This window comes from Panthera tigris, chromosome C1 (genome assembly GCF_018350195.1).
Source record: "Panthera tigris isolate Pti1 chromosome C1, P.tigris_Pti1_mat1.1, whole genome shotgun sequence".
In the NCBI taxonomy this organism is placed as follows: Eukaryota; Metazoa; Chordata; class Mammalia; order Carnivora; family Felidae; genus Panthera; species Panthera tigris.
This window is the reverse complement of record NC_056667.1, coordinates 181,483,702-181,511,111: the sequence shown is the minus strand read 5'-3', so window position 1 is coordinate 181,511,111 and position 27,410 is coordinate 181,483,702. Positions and strand designations below refer to the sequence as shown.

Here is a 27,410-nt window from a genome sequence, read left to right as displayed (position 1 = left end):
TGATCTCTGAGTATCCCAGATTCATGAACACAAACCATTATAGAGTATTGATGAAATGATGTCTCGGATCACTTTTTCTTCCCATACAAGTATATTTTGGATCTCTCTACCACACTTAACATTCCTTTTTTAATTTACTCACATTTTGTGGGTTTTCTGGTTAAGAACCAATATACTTAGATCTCTTTTCTTCTGTCATGACAATTGTTGGTTTTCTAACCTAAAAAAAAGGTCACTTGTTACTTCATTACAATGATCAATAGAGAGCAGTGGAGTTACATTGAGACTCAGGATTCAGATCCTTGAAGATCAGTAGACTTACTTGGAAGATAAATGACTTTTTCTCTACAAGGAATTGAAATGTGTTTTTCAGTATAATTATGAATTGAGTATCATTGAACTTTGGGGACTGTAGTAAATGGTCAAACACCTCAGATATTAAATATTTGAAAGTTGTTGATTTTTTTTTTTTTTGCTTTTATTGTATGTTTTCTTCTATCCACAGATATAAATGGTTTAAGGAATTATGGGATGTGTTATTGTTGCCAGAATTAGATGCCATCGTTTTAACTAGTCAGAGTATGTGTTTCCCCCTTGTATCCTTGGTTCTCTTTCTGTTTGGAACATGTACTGCCTACTGGGGTGGTCTACTTTCTTCTACATCTGTGAGACTCCTTTCTTCATTGTGGCTAGCTTTGAAAAGGTAAAGAATGACCAAAAGCTTTCTCATTGCTCTTAAGGAAAAAATTATATTTTGATAAGGATCCTCAATATTAATTTGCTTTCACTAAACTGTAATTTCTAAGGAAAGATGTATGACTAGAAAAACATGGATTAATGTTCAAAGCTATATCTAAATAAAACTTTTGTTAAAAATATATTATCGCAAGATAAATGCTATATTTGAGTTAGACCTTAATGCCAAGAGTTAATCAAAAAAGTTTGACAGAGGGATGTTGTGCTGGCTCAATTGGTAGAGTGTGTAACTCTTCAGCTTGGGGTCACGAGTTAGAGCCACATATTGTGGGTTGACATTACTTAAAAAAAATATTGACAGATTACAGAAGTAGTTTTAATGTTTATGGCTGTAAATCTTTCCAAGGAAGAAGTGTTTCTCTGGCAGTGCTTTTATATGCTAACTTTCAGTCAAACCTGGGGGCAATAGATTCCAGTCAAGATACTTAAGATCAGATTAGGTGAAATGCATAAAAATTCCAAAAACATTGCCTAGAGTTTTATTACAGGCCCATAGACAAAGTTTGAAGTTACTGGTAGGCTTTTCTGATAAACCACTGACCTAGTTTCCATTGCCACTGCTCCTCACCAGACATATTATATGATTTACTGTCACAGAGGGGATTATGGTCTGCCTTCTTCCTTCACCCTTCTGAGATGCTTCAGACACTACTAGCATCACATTGTCTGAGTGATCTCAAGACTTTAAGAGATAGAAAACTGTTTTTCCTCTTAATCAAGATCAGAAATACATGGCAGAGAGCCTATTATTAATGATTATTTGTAGCAACGTTTTTTTCTTAGTATCAGCCATAGTGTATCTAAGTGAAAGAGGAGCTATCACAGTGTATTACAGAATTTACAGTCAAACATGTGTCATCCCTTGCCTTTATGAAAAAACATTTTACTGCTTACCTTATGGTACTTGCATATTAATAAGCAGGAGAGCCTGGCAGAGTACTGAATTGTTTTCTTCTTATATGTGACCATGTAGGTAACTGTTAATATACTTGTAAAAGCTTTATTCTTATTTTTTTCCAGGCCCCCCGAACTTCCTAAAGATACCAAGATGATATCACTAGACTTGCCCTTTTTGACCACTGTTTTGATCATAGTTAGTTGGACAACTTGTGGAGCATTTGCCATACTTCTTACTTATCTTTATTATGTGTTTAAGGTATGTCACATCACTGAAGTCAGAATGGCTGGGCTTTGGGTCAGGCAGGCATAGAATTTCCTTTGGTGTTGTTAACAAAAATTTTAATTACAGCTGTAGTAACCTTCTATTCTCTAACAGGCTTAAGTGTAAAAGGCTTTTTTAAACATCTTGGTTATTTAAAATACGTAGTTCACTGTAAAGCTGAAATTATTAATCTGAGTTTGGTTAGTGTATTTAAAAAAAGGGGGAAGAAGATGTAACCTGTTTCACATTGCTTCTTGCTCTTACAAGTAATGTTAGCTTTTTAAAAAATATTTTACTAGAGCAGTTTTTATTCACACCTCTTTAAACACAGGTAGTAAACAAAAAATTATGTCAGTGGGATCAAGCTTTCAAATGTACTGAGATAATGTAGAATGTTAACAGATGTTGCTGGAGAATCAGAAGGCAAGGATAAAATAGTCTGATAATTTTACTGGGAAACCAAAAAACACTTCCAAGAAGGCTGACAGCTTTGCAGGAAAATCTAGGTTATACAACTGCATACTCTCCACATGAGGCTTATGTAGAGACGGTTGATAACAGAATGGATCATCTTTTTTTTCCTTTTTTAAACAAAGTTGACTTATGTCTGTTTTTAACACTAATACAATTTATTTTCAGTTTTCCAAAGGAATTTTGTCTATCAGAAAAATCTGTTTACTGCTTTGATTTATAAATATGATATTTTTAGCTTTTCAAATTGGATGTTGCAAATAATTGATCCAGTAAGCAAAATTTTCTCAAATACTTAGCTTAAGCAAACATAGCCAATTAAAAGATTTTCTCAGGTTCTTATAAACATTTCACCAAGTTCAGATTTTCAGTGATGTGGAATGTGTGAAACATGTTAAATTCCTTATGCTATAATGAAGATAATCAAATATTTTACTCACAGGACATGAAGCTTCTAGAGCAAAGCATTATTCAAATATAGTCTCACAGAATATAGGAGGTATAACAATATATCCTGGCCCTATCATACTCTGAAAGTTTGTTCTTATTTTTTTTTCTCTTTTTTAATCCATGATAGCAAGTATGTGTAGTTATTATTTACCTTTTCTGAAAGACTGTTTGTAAATGTTTAAGTGTGTTTTTAGTTTTCTAGATTTCTTTAAATTTCAGATTATAATACTTCTCAATTGTAATAAAAATGGTTGTTTTTTGTTTCAAAATAAAAGTGAAATTAAACAGTTTTTTCTTTTTCTTAGATTGTTCATCTGCAAGCCAGCCTAGCAACTTTTAAAAATAGCCAGACTGTGGTAAGTTTTATTTTCAAAGCTCTACATCACTTTAATATAAAAGAACATGAGGGAATAAAAAAATTGTTTTGTGTTTTTTTTTTTAAGTTAGGATTTTACAGTGTTTAAAAAAAGATGTCATGAATTTAAATAATTTTAAGATAAGTGAACCTAGAAATTAGATTGTCTAATTTTAAATTGATCTTTGTCAGTAAATGTCATTTTTATTGTTACAAATTATCTTTTAAATTTTAAGTAATTACTTAGAAGATACATTCTCAGCAGTGGAAATAGCAAGTCAAAGGAACAAAAGTTTTATAATGATAACCACTTTAGATTACTTTTGAGCAAGGTAGTTTATACTTTGAGCAAAGTATTTTATATCAGTTTGGTAATAGATGTGTTTATTTAGCTGTTAAATAATGGAGTGATTCTAAGTAAAATAATAAACTTAAATTTTATGCAGTACCTTAGTATTTTTACTTTATTGCTTTGTAGAATCTCAAACACTCTAGAAGAAATGAAAAAAAATCAAATCACCATAAAGACTCTACAGTACACTATCTTCATTTATCTGCCAATGATGCTGAAGATAGTCTTCGTATGCACAATACTGTGATTAACTTATTAACATGGATTGTATTACTCAGCATGCCATCTTTAATTTACTGGTTAAAGAATCTCAGGTGCGTTTTATTTATATAATTATAATTTATGTGGTTAAAACAATAAATGTCTGTAAGTAGAGACTTGCCAGATTCCTAACGATCCATCAAACGTCCTCAAGAACAGGAAGCTATATATCACCTGAAATTTATTTTCAATACAATCACATTTTTTTCCCTTACTGTGAGAATATAAACTTCCTCAAAATCTGCCCAAAAGAGGGAATTGTGTTTTATTTATTTTACCTTTAACCTTCTGTGAGTCTAGACATATGTGAAAATATGTGCTTTGCTTTGCTGACCCAAGGTATTCATAATGCTAGTGCTTTAAGTATTTTTCAATTCATGATCAGTTTTATGTTTCCTTAAATTGGGGAAGAAGAAAATGCTTACATTTAAAAATATTGGAAATAATGAAAAAAAGTGTACTTTTCTAATGAGCACCAAACATTAAACTAAAATAAATGACCGTTTGCCTTGCCACATGGTAACTATTCTAGGTTAAATCAGAGTCTGAGATGCCTTCTAAGATTGTTTCTAGAATATTTAGTTATAATTTGTTTTTGAAAAATAGGCCACATCATCCAATAATTGAACTTCTACTCAATATAGTTTTTAGAAACAATATAAACATTTCAAATTATCTAAATACTGAAAGTATATTTTTTGAAAAGTCAAAGTTTGATAAATCAACAGGTTACCAGATGTTAATATTCTTCCTTTGTCCCTAATTTTAGTCAAGATCCAGAGTTTTTTGTTCAAAGGTTTGGGGAGAAAATTATTTGAGGAGCATAAATTTATGATTCTAAAAGGCTATAGATGTCTCACTGTCAGTAAATGCCAGAAATGAGAATTTAGATTTAAAAGAAAATAAGAGACAATTTATATAAATCTTCATTTTTTTCATCTTTTTTATAAACTAGAGCAGCCTTAATATATTTTGAATAACTTGTTTTATAAAAACATTATTTCTGTATGACCTTTCAGATATACATGTACCTATTATTAAATTTTTTTAAGTTCATTTATTTTGAGAGAGATGGAGTGAGTGAGCAGGGGAGGGGCAGAGAGAGAGGGAGAGAGAGATCCCAAGCAGGCTTCACACTATCAGTGCAGAGCCCAGAGTGGGGCTCAAACTTAGGAACTGCGAGATCATGATCTGACTGAAACCAAGTCAACGCTCAACCTACTGAATCACCCAGGTGCCCCTATACCTATTATTAAAAAAGTGCTGAGGTGCGTGGGTGGCTCAGTTGGTTGATTTCAGCTCAGGTCATGATCTCACTGCTCGTGGGATCAAGCCCTGTATTGGGCTCCATGCTGCCAGTGTAGAGCCTGCTTGGGACGGACTCTGTCTCTCTCTCTCTCTCTCTCTCTCTCTCTCTGCCCCTCCCCCTCACATGTACACACTCTCAAAATAAATAAACTTTATAAAAATAAAAGGAAGTGCTCCCATATTGGATATTTTCATTTCCCTTAGTAGTTTCTGAACATAATTCTCAATATAAAACCTTAGGTATAAAGATGATCTATAGCAAAAATTATCAAAAATTTCATGAGCTGTTTAGAGCTCTCATATCAATGCAGTATTCTGAAATTTAATTAATTTGTTTGATTCTGATAATTTAAAATGATTGGCTCAGTCGGTTAAGCGGCCGACTTCGGCTCAGGTCGTGGGGTGCCTGGGTGGCTCAGTCGGTTAAGCGTCCCAACTACAGCTCAGGTCACGATCTCGCGGTCTGTGAGTTTGAGCCCCGCGTCGGGCTCTGGGCTGATGGCTCAGAGCCTGGAGCCTGCTTCCGATTCTGTGTCTCCCTCTCTCTCTGCCCCTCCCCCGTTCATGGTCTGTCTGTCTCTCTCTCAAAAATAAATAAACGTTAAAAAAAAAAAATTAAAAAAATAAAATGATTGAGTATACTTTGTTGATTTGTTTGTTTTTCTCTTTGATGTAGGTATTACTTTAAACTTAGTCCTGATCCGTGTAAACCTTTGGCATTTATCCTTATTCCAACTATGGCAATTCTTGGAAATACTCACACCGTTTCAATAAAATCCAGGTATAGTAGTTCAATCTTCCTTTTTCTTACATCTCTTCCTAGTCTTTATCACTCTTTCTTTGATGCCTGACACATGTTCTTTATTTCTAATTATTTTGACTGTTCCTAAAGTTAAAGCTATAACTGTAGAGTAATTATGGTTTGTATGCAGATGTAGTTTATATGCAAGTACTATATTTGTTTTCTTAATTATCAGGTTTACTTGTTAGGATATAATGATTTTTTTTTTTAATTTAGCCCTTAAAATATATGATGTCTAATAAGATTTGTTTCCAAAAAGTACGGAAGGAGGGCCACCTGGGTGGCTCAGTCAGTTGAGTGACTTAGTCTTGATTTTGGCACAATCATGATCTCACCGGTTCAAGCCCCACGTCAGGCTCCGCACTGACAGCATGGAGACGGCTTGGGATTCTCCCTTGTTCCTTCTCTCTTTACTCCTCCTATGCTCACTCTCTCTCTTAAAATAAATAAATAAACAAACAAACAAACAAACTTAAAAAAAGTACAGAAGGAGTGAAGTGGATAGGATTATAGGTGAAGTAAGATTGGCCATCACTTGATACTTTTTGAAGTTGGGTGATGGGTACATGAGGTTCATTATACTATTAGTAGTTCACTAATACATACGTTTAAAGTTCTCCATAATAAAATTTGAGTTTTCATTGCCTGGTTGTTTGCTCTACGAGCCTGTTTTCAGTTGATCCTGGCAGATGTTTGTAGACATTGTAGAATAAGGCAGACCTGGGGTTTAAATCTTGGCCTGCCATTTAATAGCCCTATGTCCTTAGACAAATTTCTTTAACCCCTCCTATCCCAGTTTTTTGTTTTCAGAATAAAAAAGTAATAGTCTTTTCTGTATTTTTCTTTTAATAAGATTTGGTGTCATTTTAATACTGTTCCTGTTAGTAATTAAGGATCATTCCCTTTTTATTTGGTTGAGGCTTTTTGTTTTGTTTGCTATTACAAGTAGGGTTAAAATAAATATTTCTATAGGTATGTCTTAGTAAATATTATTTTTGTAAGGGTAAATTTTTAGAGGTAGAATTGGTGAATAAAAGTTCGGCTAGTATTTTTCTCTGGCTAAAATATAGCTTGTATTGATCTTTTTAAAAATTATGTATGGTTAAATTCATTATATGAAAAATTACTCCATCTAACACCATTTAGAATACTTTCTCAGAACTGTATAAAATATCAGCATATTCTGGTTTTGCCTACAATGTAGTTTGCATAATATATATTTCTCTGTCTCTTTACAGTAAATTGTTGAAGACTACTTCACAATTTCCACTTCCTCTGGCTGTTGGTGTAATTGCTTTTGGGTCAGCACACTTATACAGGGTTCCATGCTTTGTTTTCATTCCTCTTTTACTCCATGCGTTATGTAACTTTATGTAAGGCTGGATTTAAGGAATGATAAAAATAATTTATATCATTAGAGTCAGTGTTAAGAGGGAATGCACACATCCATGAATGTGGATGACAAGATCCTTTGGAGAAGATAGGTCTATTTTTACAATATTGAAAATAGGAAATTAGTTTTATAATGCTTGAGGAAAATCGTTGAAGCATGGTTTAGTTTTGTGGTATGGCATCTAAGTACTAGTCATTTTTTGAAAAATTAGTAAAAGGATATGGTGGCCACTGTTTTTGAGGACTTCTCTGCATAACAGCTATTCTGGTTGATTGGCCATACTGGGGATCTTCTAAACATTGAGTAAATGTAGCATTGCTTGTAATCTCAACTCAAGCATTCTGCTCATTTCATCAAACTTTCTTCTGAAAAGTAGATTGCTTTGTATTTGCTACAGTATGCATATTGAGAAATCAGTCTTAAAAGATTGATGAAATTCACAACTGTTTGGTTTCCCAAAAATGAAATAACCACAAAAGTCTTTGGTCAGTTTTTGGCAGCCACAGTGATCAAGGCATATCTTTTGTTTTCTTACATCTATGAAAATACAACTTTTAATTTTAAGGAGACATGTTTTCTTGGTAACCAATGCAAGATTAATTAACATAATTTAAACTCAAAATTCAATGAAATTTTCTTGCTGCTTTTCAAATGCAGATCTTATTTTGTACTCTTGGTAAACATCAGGAGACTATTAAAGAAATCTGTTGTTAAATTTAAAGAGAATCCTCCCAAATATTTACTTACTAGCATTGGAGCAGTACAGTTGTCCAGCATATGCCATTTTATTTAATTCATTGACCCCATGGTTGCCAAAAGTGCCTCAGATCATGGTGGATTGTTAACATAACTAAATTCCAGTGGTCAGAAAAAACTCCAGGTTTGCACAAGTTTTGTCTACTGTAGAGAAGAAGCACGATTAAGTGCTGTACCACATTTGATAAATAAAATTATACTATTAACGGAATAACCACTACTCCATTAATAGCATGATGTATAAACAATATACTTAAATAGATTGGAGGTTTTAGCCACTAGTTTTAACAATGGAATCTTAATTTGCCAAGATGATTACTGTTTCACAGAAAAGAAAGTAATATTTCTTTCATTTCAGACTTAAGCTCACTTTTAACTACAAAAGAGTAGGTAATAGAGCTAAGTATTTTGCCTTAAGATAGAATAAACTCAGGCTGAGGTGTACTTGGCTCATGGAGCCTTTCCTTTAGATGCATATGCTCTACATAACCCAAAACCTTTTTAAGTAAAGCCCTTAACTCCCAGCAGTACCTGTGAACTTGTGTCTTTGTTAGTACCCAGGAATGTCCTAGAGTACCAGATTCTTTTTATCGGCTATTGCATCTGGATTCCATTACAGTCTCTTAGCTGTTACTGCCTGTGGAGGGTTACCTCACTTCTCTTCTCAGTTATTCCTCAGGTCCTTGCTGTTTTGGCATCATTTGAGGGTTTCAGTGTCGTCTGTGAGGGTTTGTAAATTTGTTTGATTCCGTTGTTTCTCCCAGCCTCATGCCTGTTGTTCAGTATTTATATTTTCACTTACGAAGATCATTGAAGGGAAGTGATAATCTCATAGTAAGACATGGCAAATATTTCAGGTTCTTGTTGATTTGAGAGAGGTAGCAAAGGGATAAAATGCAAAATGCTTGTTTGTTCAGTACCTGAAAGGAAAGATGTCCCATGGCATACCACATGTATATTTAAATAAGGACACATCTGCCTATGTTTTTCTGTTCATATACCCATAAGTTTATGTACATTGTATCTTTGTTTTTTTCACTGATGTATTTCAAGTTATAGGTTAATTGTGTCATTTATTTCTGAATTTAAACATGTTTATATACAGAAAGAACTTTAGAAAATTCATTAATTTGGATCTTCTATTGACAGCCATAACCATGGTGTTTATATGATATAAAGTCTTCTTGTTCAGTCAGGACCATTCATGACTAAAATATAACAAGCTTAAATTTCTCATTTGTGAGTAGGAGATTAGCTTTTTAAAGCAGCAGACTAGGCATATTATATCTCACTAGACAATTTCCACGTAAGTGTAGTTATCAAGTCCTAAAGTCTTATTTATTCCAACAGAATATTTCATTTTAGGGCTATAAAAAGGATTCTAATTAAACATTTTATAAACAACAGATTGGGTCTTTAGCCATTATGGGTACATATATATACAGATACACACATGCATGCGCGCGCACGTACACACACACACACACACACACATTTTGACAGAGTCTTTATCAAATCCTGATGCACTTTAAACCCAAATAACTACCAGAGATGAGAAGGTAGGCTCTGTCTGAAGATTAGGGAAATTGATGTTTCTGTCACTTGAGAAAATGAAGGTCCTTTTGCCTCTCAATTATACATTGCTTCTATCATGCTTGCAGCTTATTTTATTAGCTAGTAAAACAGCACAGCTTTATTAGCACTTTTACTAAAAATGAAGTTGTTTATTGGCAGTTACAGTGTGTCCAATTTAGCAAACTTCTCAGCTCTAGTACTATAACATTTTTATTTTTTTTTAAAAAAAAATTTTTTTTTTTTTTAACGTTTATTTATTTTTGAGACAGAGACAGAGCATGAACGGGGGAGGGACAGAGAGAGAGGGAGACACAGAACTGGAAGCAGGCTCCAGGCTCTGAGCCATCAGCCCAGAGCCTGACGCGGGGCTCAAACTCACGGTCCGTGAGATCGTGACCTGAGCTGAAGTCGGACGCCCAACCGACTGAGCCACCCAGGCGCCCCTATAACATTTTTATTTAGAATTTGAGTTTTGAGTAAGTTTTGTGCTCATAAAAATTACTCTTGGACCCTATCATTGATAACTGCATCAAACATATAGACCGAACAGTAAAAATACTGAGTAATTTCAGTGTTTCTAAAGCCTCAGTTGGAGTTACTACTATTATAACTTGGAACTGATAATACAATAGAAAACATTAACCTCTTTTTTCTGGATCTTTTGCCAGAAATTAAACAGGTTCTGCTAACTCTTCTTGGTTGTCACCAGAATGAAAATATTTAGAACAGTGGTCCTCAAAAACCATGTGTGCCTCGTTCACATTGATTTTGAGTCTCTTCAGTATATATAGATCATGTATTGATTAGTCGTTAATTTTTTTTCATATTTCGGTCAGATAAATTCACATGTATATAATGAATACCTTTTCTTGATTGAACTACACTACAATCTACATGATTATACAGTAGAGAAAGATAAAGAGCTATATACTAGGCCTAGTAAATTTGTTTGTTGTTGATTTTCCTATCACTCGTACAGATGGTACACGTTTCCACCACACACACACACACACACACACTTAATAAAGGCAGATTATCTAATTTGTTCATTCTCTAGTTCTACACTTTTCTTAATGCTTCAGACTTGTCATTCATAACACAGTATATTTATATCACCTCACTGCTCATTAGCACCTCTTACACTAGTGGCCAGGGGAAATAAAAGGAGATAAAACTGATTTTCAGTTTAGTTCTAGAAAGCTGTAGGGAAAATGGGAGGAATTGATTCCTGAATCCCAGGATGATTAATTTGACCTGGATTTTCATCTTGGGCATTAGGTCTGAGTGTAACAGCTTGCTTATTAGGAGGTTTAGTGCAAAACTTTACATTGCTGCATTTGCAATTTTAGTAACCTATTATTAAAATCAGTTGGGAAAAAAATTTTTAGTGTGTTGCAACTTTTTATGATGAGGCATCTGTTGATTATTTTTCATCATTTTTTTTTTCAGTGTTACTATCATAGGAAACTAGATACCTTGTGCAGTTTTTCAGGGGGAAGTATTTGGAGAGCATGACACACTTCCAGGAAGTAATAAAAGTATCTTTGTGTTATGCAGGGCACCTCGCGGTCTCAGATAGTGGAGCGTGCAACTCTTGATCTCAGGGTTGTGAGTTTGAACCCCACATTGGGTGTGGAGATTACTTAAAAATAAAATCTTTAAAAAAAAAAAAAGGATATCTTTATATTACTAAATTAGACCCTGACAGAAAGCTTCCTTGCCTCCCAACGTAAATGTAGAAGGTACTTTTATAAAACAGATGATTGGGAGCTGAAATTTCATCTCACTCTTGTTGAACAGAGGGGACAACATTACGAAGTCTGTAATGGACTTCTTTTTTTACATATTACTCATGCATTTTTTCACAGTAAGTTTCAACAGCCTGAGGAAATAGGAAGTCTGGGAGGCTATTTGTGTCCTTTACGTTTAATAATGATGATAGGAAAGAAAAGTCAGGCCAGTAATCCAAATCTGAATATGTGTACTGTAAATGCTCAAGAATTCACAATTTTGTGATAAGTTATATTATGAATATAGAAGACTGGATTTTGTATATTAATAACAGTTTTAGAACAGAATGAAGTTTGGAAATAGTGAGAATAGACTAACTTGTTATATTAATAGTATAAACGTAACAGTATACCTGAATCAATAATGTCTTTCAAAAGTTAGATGATATTCTAACGTACATCTTGATTACATTGTCTGTAGTTGAAGATTCTGAGTCAAGTACAGGACTTCCTAAAAGTGTTTGTTTTGGCATGTTATGCTGTCAAAAATGAGTATGGTTTGAAATGCCAAGTAACCAATTTCTGACGATTTTGTATAGAACTTGATATGTATCAGTCAGAATTATTCTGTAATGATTCTGTACCTTGTAACTTTGAACACTCGTAAAAAACAGTTAGTGTAAATTTGTTTGCATATTTGAATTTAATCTTAATTTAGGAAGTCTAAAAATTAGCCATTTTTGTAAAGTTCGTGTGCTATTTTTTAATGTTATTTTTGCTTTTAGTATTTGTATAGTAGTAATATTACTAGCACTAGTAAAAGATTTATAGACAAAGCATAGAACTATCAACTATTCAAAAGCCTAAATTATAGGCATATTTTGTATTTCATGTTGTACTTGTTTCATATTGGACTTTTTACATCCCTTTTACAGGAAAAAACACATTTGAATTTTTTTGAGCGTAAAACACTACATTGAAAAATATAACTATATTCGTATGGTTAGCAAAACATGCTTTGCCACCAAAGGCTAAATGAAACTGTAAAATACCTCCAGATATTTGTGCCAATGAATTTTTCTTAACATATTGGGGTTAAAGCAGAAATATTATTTTCAGTATTTTACATCTAGGACTTATATTAAATATGTAAATCTTCAAAACTTATATTCCATACTCTAATATTTCTTTGAAAACATGTAATGTGCCATAGTATATTCTATTTTATCTGATTTCTGGGATAATGTTCTCTGGTTTTAGTGGGTTTAAAAGTTATTTTACCCAGTAATGATCTTTTATTAATTAATTGAAGTAAGCATTTGAAGTAATCTTGCTTTATTTATCACAGATTCATTCTGTGTTGTAAAACTTCAAGTTTTGTTGTACAGATCATTTTTTGGTACAGGTGTCTCTTATTTATGTAACAGTGTTTACTGTGAAATTTGTTTTGTCTTCTGTGTATTTCCATTCCCTTTTTAAATCACATGTTTCAAAGGGGAAAATTATCTACTAGATCCTAACTTAGTCCAATGAGATAAACATTTCAAAACACACATTTTAACAGAAAATATAAACAATCAATGGTGTTAATGCTGAAATGTTAACATTGATGGGTGTTATATTCATGAGAGAAAAGTAGAAAAATGATAGACTCAAAAACATTTTTATCTGATTCGAATTCTTTAATTTCTTCCCTCTGGAAATTCTCAAAAGGAATTTCATTCCTTCATATTATAGTTTTTCCCATTGAATCATGTAATTGATTTAATCATTTATTGTTTCTCTGCCCAGTAATGCTGATGCAGTTTGCAAAAGTAGCCTTGGAAGTAAAGAGGCAAGAGAAAACCAAATATTAAAATGTTTGACTGTGGTGACAGTTTATCCAATTATCTGGTAGTGACTGGATATTAGTAAAAAGATGATGTACAAGACCTAAAATTTCAGTTAACGTTGTTTTTTGGAATGAATTTTTCCTCTGTGTTAAATAATTTTATCCTAAGTAGGAAATACCTGTATTTTAATATAACTATGCTGTCTACAGAATTAAATATGTGTTTGTTGGAATATTGGTAGAAATAAACTCTTCCTCCACTATAGAGGGGGAAAAAACTTTCAATTTTTAGTGTATATAATTTATGAAATTGTATTGTGTATTTATATTTTTAAAAATATATAAATGACTTTAAACGTATTATTTTGAAGTAGTTGTATTACAGTTTCTTAAACTTACGTGACTAACTTGCTTACATACATGCTTACATAAATGTAGCAACGTACCCACGAGAAAATAGACCAAAACTGGATGCGTATTATCACTGTGACCTTGAACTTTTAGTTGTTTGGGATAAAACAGACTGTGCCTTAAAATGATGAAAGAATGCCCTGCAGTTTTATAACTATATTTTATTATGGGTCATCTTCTCAACCTGGCACCAAATTTTTTTCTTTGAAGTTGGTTAAGTAAAATTGTTAAAGTTGACTAGCATTTCCTGTTTTGCTCTAGAAACCTTTAATTTCCAGAGTTCTCATTTTGAATTAAAATTGACTTACATTTCATAGGTGTAGAAAGTAAGCTTGGCTAAAGTTTCTGAAAATAAATTTATTTTAGGAAAATGTGGTGGCACTTCTGTTTTGTATTTATTTACACATGGAAAAATTAATCTTCAGGTATATTTCTTTGTCTTTTTAATGAATAATCTATCAAAGACATGAAGACCTGTACTTATTTTTCCTCAGATTATTGAGGCTCATACTTGAATATTAGTTTACCCAATAACAATTTTTTAGTACTTAAACTCAGATTCATGTAGTATATTTTTAAATATTATTTTCCCCCTTTTCTCTTTTTCTTTTTCCTTCCTAATAATTATTTTTAAGATCTCAAGAAAGAACTGGCTCTAGTTGTTTTGTTTTTATTTTTTAATGTAAAAACTTGGATTTTTACTGTGCTTATTTAAAATAATTTAAAATAATTTCTATTAAGACAGATTATTCCATTCAGAGGATATCATGGTCTATGCTAAAAGATACCCCCATCTCTGTGTACTCAGAATTTGTTGTGTATTTTTCAGTTTCAATTTTGAATGTAAACTCAACACATTTCTTCTTCCCATTTCGCCTTCACTACCTGCACCCAGAGACAAAAATCTAGGATTCTCTAAAAATAGGTAGAAAGAAAACATGTCTTTCCTTAGAACATGGTAAAATTGAGGTGAAAGTAGTTTGCCAAGGAAATGTAATAAAATACATGGCTGTCAACCTGCATCTGTGTTTATAGTATAGTTAAAAATTTATAAAGGACAAACTATGTATTATACTGAGATAGACTCAGTAATATTTTATTTGCAAATTGATACTTTTGTCCAGAAAATCCAGTGTATAGTAACAATACTTAGTGCAAAGGAATTTGTCCTATGGCATATACTGGAAAATGATTGTTACCTTGCAGATTTTTCCTTTTAAGCATGCCTGATCTTCTCCAGTGCTTTGTATAATATATGGTGTATGAAATACACAAATGTGATTTTGTGTGTATTTTTAAAATGATAATAAGTAACATTATTACATTTAACTGGTTGTAATTCACAAAAAGTGCTATTTATTATACTCTGTAGAGTGTTGTGTATGTTTTCATGTGTGTTTTGGCATTATGGTGTGGAGTTTAATGAATATTTGCCTTCGGTCTTTCCTCAGGTATTAATGTGTAGCAATTTTTGGTGCTTTCTTTTTAAATCTGTCATAATCTGGTGTTTTGAATGTTCAACAATAAATTTGGTGAACAAGGGCATGTGGTGCAGAGATTGTTTGCCAGTTCACATACTCCACAATACCATCTCAGGAGAAAATCCTTCAAGATTACTTCTTTACAGCACATCTGGATTTCAGAAATTTGAAGGCCTATGCATGGCACATAATGACACATTACAGGTAAATATTGGAAGCCAGATAAATTCTAAGATTTCCCAAGTTGGTATTTTGTAGCATTTGTATGGACATCTCATGGTTCATGTTCCATTTTTAAGGAATTGAACAGTTACAATCTCTCCCAAATACAGGTTTCTCACAAAGATCATGCTTTCAGCTTTTCTTATGCTAACTTGATATATGTTCTTAAGTGACCATTTTCTCAAATTACATGAAAATGAGAATGATCTAAACAGTTTGTAAACAGATTCCCAGGTCACCCTAACACTACTAAATTTGATCTATAGGGAAGAAACCTGGGGTTCTGTTTTGTGTTCCAAATAGTAATTCTTAAACTTTGCTCTAGTCAATAAAATTAACTTGCTAGGGCTCCTAGAAGCATCTAGAAAGACTGTCCTTAGGATTATAAGATGCCAAAAGAGACACTACATAATTTGAGAGTTTAGTATAGACTTAAACTTCACTAAGAATGGATGAGAGGAGTTAAAAATGAGGCAGGACATCTTTTGAGGGACAAGTGGTACACTCTCCCTCTGATGAGAAGAGTGTTTTCTAAACTCTTATAATCAGCATCTCTGCATATATCAACATTTACAAATCATCTGCACGTATTAACGTTGTATATGTTATTACTAAATAAACCCTGAAAAGTAAATTTTTAAAAATGAAAAATATACAGCTAGAAGTTTTAATAGTTTCCCTTGGGCCTTTAAAGGATTATCTTTAAACCACCAAATGTAGAGGCCACTGGAGTATACAAAATGAAAGCTTCATAAATCATTCCCACTAGTTTTTCTCCCTTTTTTGAATAACCACTTCATCTTCACTCCCTTTCACTGCTGCATAGCAGTGAAAAATTTAATGGCTTTCAACAACACCTGTTTGCACACAATTATCTAGGTCAGAAGTCTGAGTACAGACTACCTGGGTTTTCTGCTCAGAATCAAACTTCTGAAACCATGGTATCAGCTGGGACTATCCAAGTTATCCTATCTGGTATATTCAGGTTGTTAGGGCTAAGGTTCCTCTTTTTTTGCTGGCTGTTGACAGAGTGCTGTTTTCTGAGCTCCCCAGTCTGCCTGCTATGTGGCCCTTCACAAAATGGCAATTTGCACCTTCAAGATGAGTAGAATTACTTTAACATTTTGAGTGTCTTCAACTTTCTCTCTGACCTTTAGACCCAGATGGAGAGGGCTCATGTGAGTAGCTCAGATCCATTGCGGTAATTTCCCTTTTGATTCACTAGAGACCAACCTTACATCTGCAGAATCCCATTTGCCACATAAGATAACATACTCCTATTCCCATCATACTCAACAAGTTCCATCCACACTCAAGGGGCATGGATGATAGAAGACGGGTGCACTAATAGATGAGAATCTTGGGGCCATTTTAGAAGTCTGCCTAGCATGCATATCAAGGAACAAAAGTCTTTTTCATAATTGCTATACTTAAGTAATATTTGATTCCATAGTTCTTTTTTTTATTTAAAAAGAAAAGTTCAGGGGCACCTGGGTGGCTCAGTCGGTTAAGTGTCTGAGTTTGGGTCAGGTCATGATCTCGTGATTCATGGATTCGAGCCCTGCGTCTGGCTCTGCTGACAGCTCAGAGCCTGAAGCCTGCTTCAGATTCTGTCTCCTTCTCTCTCTGCTCCTCCCTTGCTCATGCTCTGTCTCTCAACAATAAATAAATGTAAATAAATAAGTTCAATGTTCATTTTTGAGAGAGAGACAGTGTATGAGCAGGGGAGGGGCAGAGAAGAGAGGGAGACACAGAATCCAAAAAAGGCTCCAGGCTCCAAGCTGTCTGCACAGAGCCTGAGGCAGGGCTCGAACTCATGAACCAGGAGACCATGACCTGAGCCGAAGTCAGACATTCAACAGACTGAGCCACCCAGATGCCCCATAGTTCTTTTTGTTTGTTTATTCATTCTTGAGAGAGTGCGTGGGGGAGGGGCAGAGAGAGGGAGACAGAATCCAAAGCAGGCTCCAGGCTCTCTCTCCTCTTTCTGCCCCTCCTGTGCTCACATGCTCACTCTCTTTCTCTCTCTCTTTCAAAATAAATAAACAAACATACGTTTGAAAAGAAAGAAACTTGGTTTACGCCTTTTAGAAAAAAAAACTATACAATCTAATTGAATTTTAAAATAGGAATGTGTAGCATTCACTGCATTTAAAAATCTTTGTTGTAACTGGGGCACCTGAGTGGCTCAGCTGGTTGGGCATTGGACTCTTGATTTTGGCTCAGGTCGTGATCTCACAGTTGGTGAGATTGAGACCCACATTGGGCTGTGCAGAGCCTGCTCAGAATTCTCTCTCCCCCTCTCTTTGCCCCTCCCTCCTGCACACATGCTCGCTCTCAAAATAAATAAACACTTAAAAAAAATCTTTGTTCTAACAAATATTTAAGTGGAATTAATAAAAAAAATTAGTTATAAATCACAGATCCACAGAGTACTGTAAAAGGAAATGTGGTTGTTTTAGACAATGATCTCCAAACTTTGATTAAACACTGATATTAAAAATTTTTGAACTTCCCCTGCCAAAATACTATACTAATATGTAAATAGAAAATTTAGAATGACATTTTTTAATGTATTGCTACTTAAAGATTTATAATATCAATAGCTAATATCTCAAGGCAGAAAATATATTCATGGCAACAGTCAATATAAGTTGATTTTTTCAAACCTTGATTAAAGTAATTTTTTAATTTTTTAATTTATTTTTGAGAGAGAGAGACAGAGGGCGAGCAGGAGGAGGGGCAGAGAGAGAAGGAGACAGAATCCGAGGCAGGCTCTAAGCCCCACACTTCAACAAAGAGCCCGATGCAGGGATCGAACCCATGAACTACAAGACCATGACCTGAGTCTAAGCTGGACGTTTAACCAGCTGAGCCACCCAAGTGCTCCTAAACCTTGATAATTTTAAATGAAAAGTAATTTTTTGTTGTACATGATATTAGTATCAGGTGTACAAGGTCATGATTTAATACTTCTGTGCATTATGAAATGGTCACCACAGTAAGTCTAATTACCATCTGTCACCATACAAATTTTTTACAATATTATTGACTATATCCACTGTGTTGTATATTACATCCTTATGTCTTATTTTATAACAGTAAGGTTATATCTCTTAATCTTCACCTATTTCGGCCATCCTCCCACCCCTCTCCCCACTGGCAACCATCAGTTTGTTCTCTGTATATGAATCTCTTTCTGTTTTGTTCATTTGGGTTTTTGGGTTTTTTGTGTGTGTGTTTGTTTGTTTGTTTTTAGATTCCATATATAAATGAAATCATAGGGTATTTGGCTTTCTCTGACTTACTTTATTCAACATAATGCCCTCTAGGTCCTTCCATGTTGTCACAAATGGCAAGATTTCATTCTTTTTATGGCTGAGTAATATTCCCTTGTGTGTATGTGCGTTTGTCTTTTTCTGACTTATTTAACATGATATCCTTCAGTTCCATCCATATTGTCACAAATAGCAAGATACCATTCTTTTTTATGGCTAATATTCTCAAATATGCATATGTGTATATATCACATCTCCTTTATGCATTCATCTATCAATGTACATTTAGGCTGCTTCCATATCCTGGCTATTGTAAGTAATGAACATAGGGGTGCATACTTTTTTTCAAATGAGTGGTTTTTTTTTTTAATATCTAGAAGTGGAATTGCTGGATCATATGGCAGTTCTATTTTTAATTTTTTTTTAGGAATCTCCATACTATCTTATATAATGAATGAACCAATTTGCATTCCTACCAAAAATGCAGAAAGGTTCCATTTACTCCATATCCTTACCAATACTTACTTCTTGTCTTTTGATAATAACCAGTCTGACAGGTATGAGGTGATATCTCATTGTGGTTTTAATTTACATTTTCCTGATGGTTAGTGGTATTGACCATCTTTATGTACCTGTTGGCAATCTGTATGTCTTCTTTGGAAAAAATGTCTATTCAGGTCCACTTCCCACTTCTTAGTTGGATTGTTTTTTGATACTGAGTTGTATGAGGTCTTTAAATATTTTGGATGTTAACTCCTTGTTGAATATGTCATTTACAAGCATCTCCTCCCATTCAGTAGGTTGCCTTTTCATTTGGTTGATACTTTACTTCACTGTGCAAAAGGTAGTTCCATTTGTTTATTTTTGTCTTTGTGGTCCTTGCCTGAGGAGACAAATCCAAGAAAATATTTTTAAGACTGATGTCGGAGAGTTTACTACTCTATTTTCTTCAAGGAATTTCATGGTTTCAGATCTCACATTTAAGTCTTCAATTCATTTGAGCTTATTATTGTATGTGGTATAAGAAAGTGGTCAGATTTCATTCTTTTGCGTGGAGCTGTCTGGTTTTCCCCATCGTATGTTCTTGCCCTCTTTGTCATAGATTAACCATATAAGCATGGGTTTATTTGGGGGCTTTGTATTCTGTTCATTAATCTATCATGTCTGTTTTTGTGCCAGTACCATACTGTTTTGATTACTATAGCTTTATAGTAGAGTTTGAAATCCAGGCATGTGATAACTCCAGCTTTGTTCTTTCTCAAGATTGTCTTGACTGTATGGTGTCTTTTGTAGAAAGGAGTAACTTTTTGTCAAGTCTTATTATTGGTTTTAATTCCTAATAAGCCTGATAAGAGGGTAGAAATGTTAGCACTGATATTTTCTTTTGTTGGTTTGTGTTCACATTCTGGTATCATCTTCAACTTTTTGTTGTAAGTAGTAATCTCTTATAAGGAGTGTTTTTAAGCTCCTTATTTGTGATAGTTAAAAGCAGATACCATGATAAGTATTTAATAACATAATCCATGAATCCTTTAACTGGCTCACATATACTGCAATGTTATAAAATATTTGAAGTGAATGAAGAAATTAAACAACTAGTAATGTGCCCTGTCACCTTCACCCGTGCTGTAGAATTCCTCGTCTTCTCCCAGCACATATCCCACACGCTTTCTATAATTTGCTCTGATAAAGTTTGTGAAGCCATTGTTAGCAATCCTTGTATAAAATGTCCCTATATTAATCTGTTAGATTAAAAACCTGAAAATGAATTTGGTTTTCCTCTCACATTCCACTGGGTTGTCTTGCACACCACTTAATGCACACAACCCCCTTTGGAGAAACTTAGTTTAGAATATATTTCGTAACCCTTTGAGGTTGTCTTTGGTAAGTTTTAATATCTATATTTATGTTCTCATGAAAGCAAAAATGAGATTTCTGGATCAGGAACAGACTATTCTTACTTAAAGCAGTATACACATTGGTTCCCCTTGCCCCATTCTTTCTCCTTCAGGGCAATGTGAGGAGAGCCAGGTTAACGCTGTACGTGCAAAAGGGTTTTTTTGTTTTGTTTTGTTTTGTTTTGATTTTTGTTTTGTTTTGTTTTGAACCAGGGAGATGAACCCTGAAATTAGGAATCTGGAAGTTTATATAAGCTACACACTGCCTCCTTTCCCCTCCTGAGAGAAAAGTCTTTGCTTCCAAATGTTTTACAATTCTGGAATGTAAACAAATTGCTTCAGGTTTTATCTCCCCATAAAATGTAAACATGTGGCTATACCAAACAGGAGGCAAGGAGAAATGGAGCACTGAAGAGTAGATATTTCTGGGGAAAGGAGACATTATCTTTATAGCGTGTCTGTTTCTTTTGCTCAGGAAGCCAAATTATGTTGAAACATGGAAATATTCATGAAGCATTGTTGCCTTAATAGTCTTAGCGGGGTATGGAAATAATGCCTCACTCACTCCTGGCATTACTTTTAGGCACACTTAATGTCCAGATGAATTGAGTAGGACAACTTAAGTGTCATGACATATAATCCTCCAGTGGTGCTCTGTTGGGTACAGTAGGCAGGAAGGAAACTGGTGGAGCCAGCATTGAGGAGGTCTTCTAATACTGAAGCTTATAAGAATCTTTATTTAAAAAAAAAGATTCATGGTAAATATAGTATGCAGGATAGAAGGGAAATGGATGAGGCAAGGAGAGGGAGATCGTTTATGAGGCCACTATAAAATTTGGAATGCTAGCGGGGCACCTGGCTGGCTCAGTGGGTAGAGCATACGGCTCTTGATATTGGGGTCGTGAGCTGAAGCCCCACGTTGGATGTAGAAATTACATAATAAAAAATATTAAAGTTAAAAACTTCTGGAATGCTACTAATAGTGGTCTAAACTGGGGTAGTAGCCAGAAAGGAGAGTGCACCAGTGTAGGATGATCATAAAGTGGTGGACTTTTTAGGGGTTAGCAACGAATTAGATGTGGTAGGCAAGCTTCTCTTTGTGTTACGTTTAACCTGGGACCTTGCCAGACTCACATGATGCGAAGAACCACTAACAATTAAAATGTAAGATGCTGCCAGCCAGCGGCCTATCTTAATTTTCATTATCTACAAGATCTTAGGTACCATAACTACAAGGGAGGGAGTGGAGAGTGGATTTTTTGAATTGCCATTTTGTTCTTTCTTCATCTTGTTCCAGTACCATACAGTTTTAAGTTAACTTTTTAAAGAAAGAAGCCCATTGTCCCAGTGAGACTATAAGGCAGTAAGTTCTTCAGGTGCCAGAATACAACTAACTGGAATCCTTAATCAGAAATATATGATGTAATTGAACTTTAAAAGAGAAGAAATTATAGGAAAATTAAAGGAAATAAGTGATTTTTTTTTTTTACTAAAAACATTCCACACTGTATTGTGGGGTTTGTTACAGACTGCTTTGTCACCTATAATTTAGCAGATACTCATTGAGTACCTGTTGTACCAGAATCCATGCCAGACACATTCACATTTAGCTTCTCATTTCATTTCCTTAGAGGGAAGATGATTATCCCCACATTACAGGAAAGGATCTAGTATCAGAGGAGACCATTTACCCATCATAGAATTCAAAGCAGATTGTCTATCTAAGAAATAGAGTTCTTTCCACTGAAGACGTGCAATGCGTATTAATCCTCACTTCCTACTCTCAGAATCTTTCCTGACCTTACTAGTGATTCCTCTTGCCTTAGAGACAAAAGTTTCCAATGATCTTACCCCAGCCTTTTTTTCTTTTTTTAAGTTTACCGATTTATTTTGAGAGAAAGAGAGCACAAGTGAAGGGGAGGGGTCAGAGAGAGAGGGAGAGAGAGAATCCCAAGCAGGCTTCGTGCCCACTGTGGAACCTGATTCTGGGCTCAATCTCACACCTGTTAAGATCATGACCTACGCCAAAACCAAGAATCGGACACTGAACTGTTTGAGCCACCCAAGTGCCTTCCCCAGCCTTCTTTGTTACTCTTCCTATACTTTTCCTTAGAGATTTCCTCTAACTCTGTGAGTCTGACATTTTTTTGATGGATGATTCACCAAGTCAGACACTTTCCCCCTCAACTCCATATCTAAGTAACTCTGAGTCAATGGCAGTATATTTAGCCTCCCTGAGACTAAATATTCATCCCTAAATTATGGCTAGTAATATTTTACAAACCTGGCGTGAGGACTAAGTGAGATAATAGGCAAATGTACCTGACACCTAGTGGGTGCTAGAGAAATGATCAGTGATTTCTTCCTAGTTCTCCAATCTCTAGCTTCTCTAAACAAATCCGTTTCAACTCACTGTTGAAATTTAGCCTTACAACTTCTTTCCCTCCCTAATTAGCAACTCTTTAGTTTCCAAATTTCTGTTAAATCTTCCCAATTTACACAAATTGAAAACCCACTTATTTTGATTTCTTGTTTACTATGTGCAATAATTTCTCCATTGCTTACCATGTGCAATCAGTTACTAAGCCCTAATCAATCCACCACTTTAGGGTCACCCTTATATTGGTACACTCCTTTGTGGCTCCCACTGTCGTTCCGACTGTCATTACCAGCATTCCACATTTTACAGCAGGTTCATAAATGATCTCTCTCCTTGTCTCATACACTTTACTTCTAACCTGCATGTTATTTTGCCATTCATCTTTTATTAAACAGCAAATTAGTATTATCACTCTTGTGTAAAACCTTTTATTCTTCCCGCTATGTTCTTTAAGATACAGTACAAACTCCTTCTTTTGACCGCTTGACCAATCTACATTTCCAGTCCTTCTACCATTTTCCAGACACCCATCTCCTCCCCACACAAACTGTTTGAGTTAGGATTAGTTTGCAAGAAACAGAAAATCTGACAAACAGTTGCTTCAAGTAGAAAGTTGAGGATAAGTCTCCCTGAAGTCATCAAGAGCTAAAGCTCCTTGTAGCCCATCAGTTCTCCATCCTTAATGTGTGGCTTTCTTGACAAAATGGTGGCTACATGATATTTCCATTTGAAGAGGAAGGAGGGGAAAAGAACAAAAGGAGCTCTGCTTTTATTTATAAAAGATTCTCTCTCTCTCATCCCTTTTCCACCTCAGAGACTTCTGTCTACAGCTCACTGGCCAGAATGATATCACATGGCCACTAAGGAATACAAGGGAGACTGGAAACAAGTTTTAAGTTGGCTATGTTGCCTCCCCAAACAAATACGTCTAAGAAGAAAGATGTGTTAGTCTGTTTGGCTACGATGACTGAATACCACAGACTGGGTGCCTAAAACAAGTTATGGAGGCTGGAAAGTCCAAAATCAATGTGCTGGCGTATTGGAGATTAGGGATTCAACATATGAATTTCGGGGGAACACAATTCAGTCCGTAGCAAAAGGGATAAAAGGAAGCAACAAGTAGGATCTGCCACACAAGCAAAGTGGGCTACTGTATCTTCTTTAAGTATCTGCTGCCTTTTGCTACTTTTCTGCCTTTGCTTAAGAACTTCCTTCCCACGGGGACCCTGGGTGGCTCAATCAGTTAAGTGCCAGACTTTGGCTCAGGTCATGATTTTGCAATTCATGAGTTCAAGCCCCATGTCAGGCTCTGTGCTACAGAGCCTGGAGCCTGCTTCGGATTCTGTGTCTCCCTCTCTCTGCCCCTCCCCTGCTCGTGCTCTCTCTCTCTCAAAAATAAACACTAAAAAAATTTTATACCTTCCCACAACTCTGTTGTCAAATTTTTCTTCACAAAAATCATCAACTGCTACAGTCAGAACTAATCTACTTGTCCCTACTTCCAGCTCTTACTGTCATAGTTCCATACCCTGTGAGAGTCATCACATTAGGTGTTGTGTGCTTTTTCTGTGCAGCTCTTGATAGTGACATTTATTTGACATGTCTACATGTCAGGTGCTGTGCTCCCAACTTTATATGTATCATTTCTAATTTTTATGACAGCTGCAAAGTAAGATTACTAAACAAATGAGGAAATTGAGGTGCAGAGTGATGAGATAATTTGCCAGGGAATGGCAGAGCTCAGTTTTGAGCATGTTAAATTTGGTTCTGAAACCCTTTCTACCACACCATAGTATTTCTCCAAGTAGATTGTCTGATCCTAGAAGGCAGGAATTTTATCTCGTTCCATATGCCACCTCTTTGTATTCCCACACTTAGCAATGCATATTTTACATCGTGGAAATTTGCTCAATATTTTTTTAAGTTTTTTTTTAATGTTTATTTCTGAGACAGAGAGAGACAGAGCATGAGTGGGGGAGGGGCAGAGAGAGAGGGAGACACAGAATCTGAAGCAGGCTCCAGGCTCTGCGCTATCAGCACAGAGCCTGATGTGGGGCTTGAATTTACGGACTGTGAGATCATGACCTGAGCCAAAGTCGGTCGCTTAACCAGCTGAGCCACCCAGGCACCCCTGCTCAATGTTTTTTAATAAACAATAGTAACAATGACCCAAGATACCTCAAAAACCTAATTTAATAAAAAACAATTATGTTCATAACAAATTGCCTATGTGTTGATAAGTGTTGAAGCTGAGTGATAAGTAACATGGGTTTGCATTATTCTATTCTCTTTACCTTTGTATATGTTGGCGTTTAATATAATAAAAAATAATTATGGTCTAAATATTATATTCACTAGTAGATTAATATATTTAGAAAAACTCAGAAGTTATTTTTTAAATTTATTTCTGAGTAATTTATTTAGGTATATATACACAATGGAATATTACTCAGCCATGAAAAAATGAAATCTTGCCATTTGCAACATGTTTGGAGCTAGAGTGCATTATGCTATGTGAAGTAAGTCAGCCAGAGAAAGGCAAATACTGTCTTTTTGCTTATGTGGAATTTAAGAAACAAAACAAACGAGCAAAAGGGAAAAAGAGAGCGCGAGAGGCAAACCACAAAACAGACTCTTAACTGGAAAAAAACTGACAGTTACCAGAGGAGAATTGGGTGGGGAGATGGGTGAAATAGGTGATGGGGATTAAGGAGTGGCCTTGTGATGATCACTGAGTGTTGTATAGAAGTGATGAATCACTATATTGTACACCTGAAACATACAACACTGTTTATTAAGTGGGATTTAAATAAAAACTTAAAAAAATAAATTTAGTTTTAAAAAAATAGAAATAATTGAAAACAGTTTTTCTTTTATCAATTACCCTAGCTAATTCTAATGGATGATTATCTGTGGCTATCCATATGTGTAAGATTATACATTTTAATCCCAAAAGCAACCACTGAAATAATAATCCAAATAGGTACAGCTAAGATGCTAGTGGAGAAGTTAAAATAGAAATTTAAAAATATTTTAAAAGCCCAAAGCATAAAGAAAAACTTGATAAATTGGACTTCACCAAAAATAACAACTTCTGTTCTTCAAAATATCATGTTAAGAAAATGAGAAGATAATTCACAAGTGCGAAGAAAACAAACACATACCTGATAAACAACTCGCATCCAAAATGTATAAGGAACTCTCAAAGTATAGCAATAAGAAAATAAACCAATTTATAATTAACAAAATACAAGACTGCATCGCTCAGGGGTCAGAGCATTGGTCTTGTAAAATTAGCAAAATACGTAAGTAGATCTCACAGAGAAGATATATGGATGGCAAAGTAAGCACATGAAAAGATGGGGCACCTGGGTGGCTCATTCGGTTAATTGTCCAACTCTTGATTTTGGCTCAGGTCATAATCTCAAGATTTGTGGGATCTAGCTCCATGTCAGGCTTTGCACTGGGTGTGGAGCTTGCCTAAGAGTCTCTCTCTCTCCCTCTGCCTGTCCCCCCTCTCTAAAAAAATACATAAAATAAAAAATAAAAATTAAAGAAAGAAAAGATGCTCAACATAGTCATGGAGTAAATGCAAATGATAACTACAATACCTAAAATAGAAAGTTTCAAAAACTGGCAATACCAAGTGCTAGTGAGGATTTGAAATAGCTAGAATTCTTACGCACTGCTGGTGGGAATGCAAAATGTTATGTCATTTTGTACAAAGTTTGGCAATTTCTGATAAAGTTAAACATGCATTTACCATATGAACCAGAAATACCATTCCTATATTTGCTCAAAAGAAATGAAAACCTATGTCCATATGAAGACCTGTAAGTAGATATTTATACCAGCTTTGTTAATAATTTCCCCAGATGGGAAGCAAGCAAGGTTATCTGTCACCTGGGACATGGGTAGAAAAATTGTGGCACACCCATTAAAATGGACCATTACTTCACCCCCACAAAAAACGGGAAAGTGAACAGCTGATACATGAAATAATATTGACGAATGTCAAACACATTATGGTAAGTGAAAGATCCCATACTGGATGATTCTACTTTTATGACAGTCAGTAAAAAGGAAAACTACAAACAAAGCAGATGAGTGGTTACAGGGACTCCAAAAGGGCTTGAGGGAATTTGAGGAAGTGAGGGAGATGTTCTAAATCTTGATTGTGATGATGGTTACAAAACTATAAGCATTTGTTAAAATTCAGGGAACTGTTCATTAAGAATAATATGTAAGTTGCATATTAATAAGCCTGACTAAAGAAATTAAAACTTACAGGGACTCCAAAAGGGCTTGAGGGGATTTGAGGAAGTGAGGGAGATGTTCTAAATCTTGATTGTGATGATGGTTACATAACTATAAGCATTTGTTAAAATTCAGGGAACTGTTTATTAAGAATAATATGTAAGTTGCATATTAATAAGCCTGACTAAAGAAATTAAAACTTCCCACAAAGAATACTCCAGGACTAGATTATTTCAGTGGTAAATTATATTGAACTTTCAATTCTATTGAACTTTGAGTAA

General features: G+C 34.8%; 2 protein-coding genes across 2 annotated transcripts in view; both read left to right on the top strand.

The window, feature by feature from the left end:
* The window catches only part of PGAP1 (post-GPI attachment to proteins inositol deacylase 1), a 76,320-nt gene extending 68,167 nt beyond the window's left edge, over positions 1-8,153 (top strand). The window contains exons 22-27 of the mRNA XM_042994978.1: positions 506-703; positions 1,777-1,912; positions 3,145-3,195; positions 3,673-3,860; positions 5,792-5,896; positions 7,156-8,153. Coding sequence (XP_042850912.1) covers positions 506-703; positions 1,777-1,912; positions 3,145-3,195; positions 3,673-3,860; positions 5,792-5,896; positions 7,156-7,294 — 817 coding nt within the window. The 3' untranslated portion in view covers positions 7,295-8,153. The remainder of the gene's footprint in view (positions 1-505; positions 704-1,776; positions 1,913-3,144; positions 3,196-3,672; positions 3,861-5,791; positions 5,897-7,155) is intronic.
* The window catches only part of CC1H2orf66 (chromosome C1 C2orf66 homolog), a 37,993-nt gene continuing 16,408 nt past the window's right edge, over positions 5,826-27,410 (top strand). The window contains exon 1 of the mRNA XM_042994980.1: positions 5,826-5,896. The gene's annotated coding sequence lies outside the window, so the exon portion shown is untranslated. The remainder of the gene's footprint in view (positions 5,897-27,410) is intronic.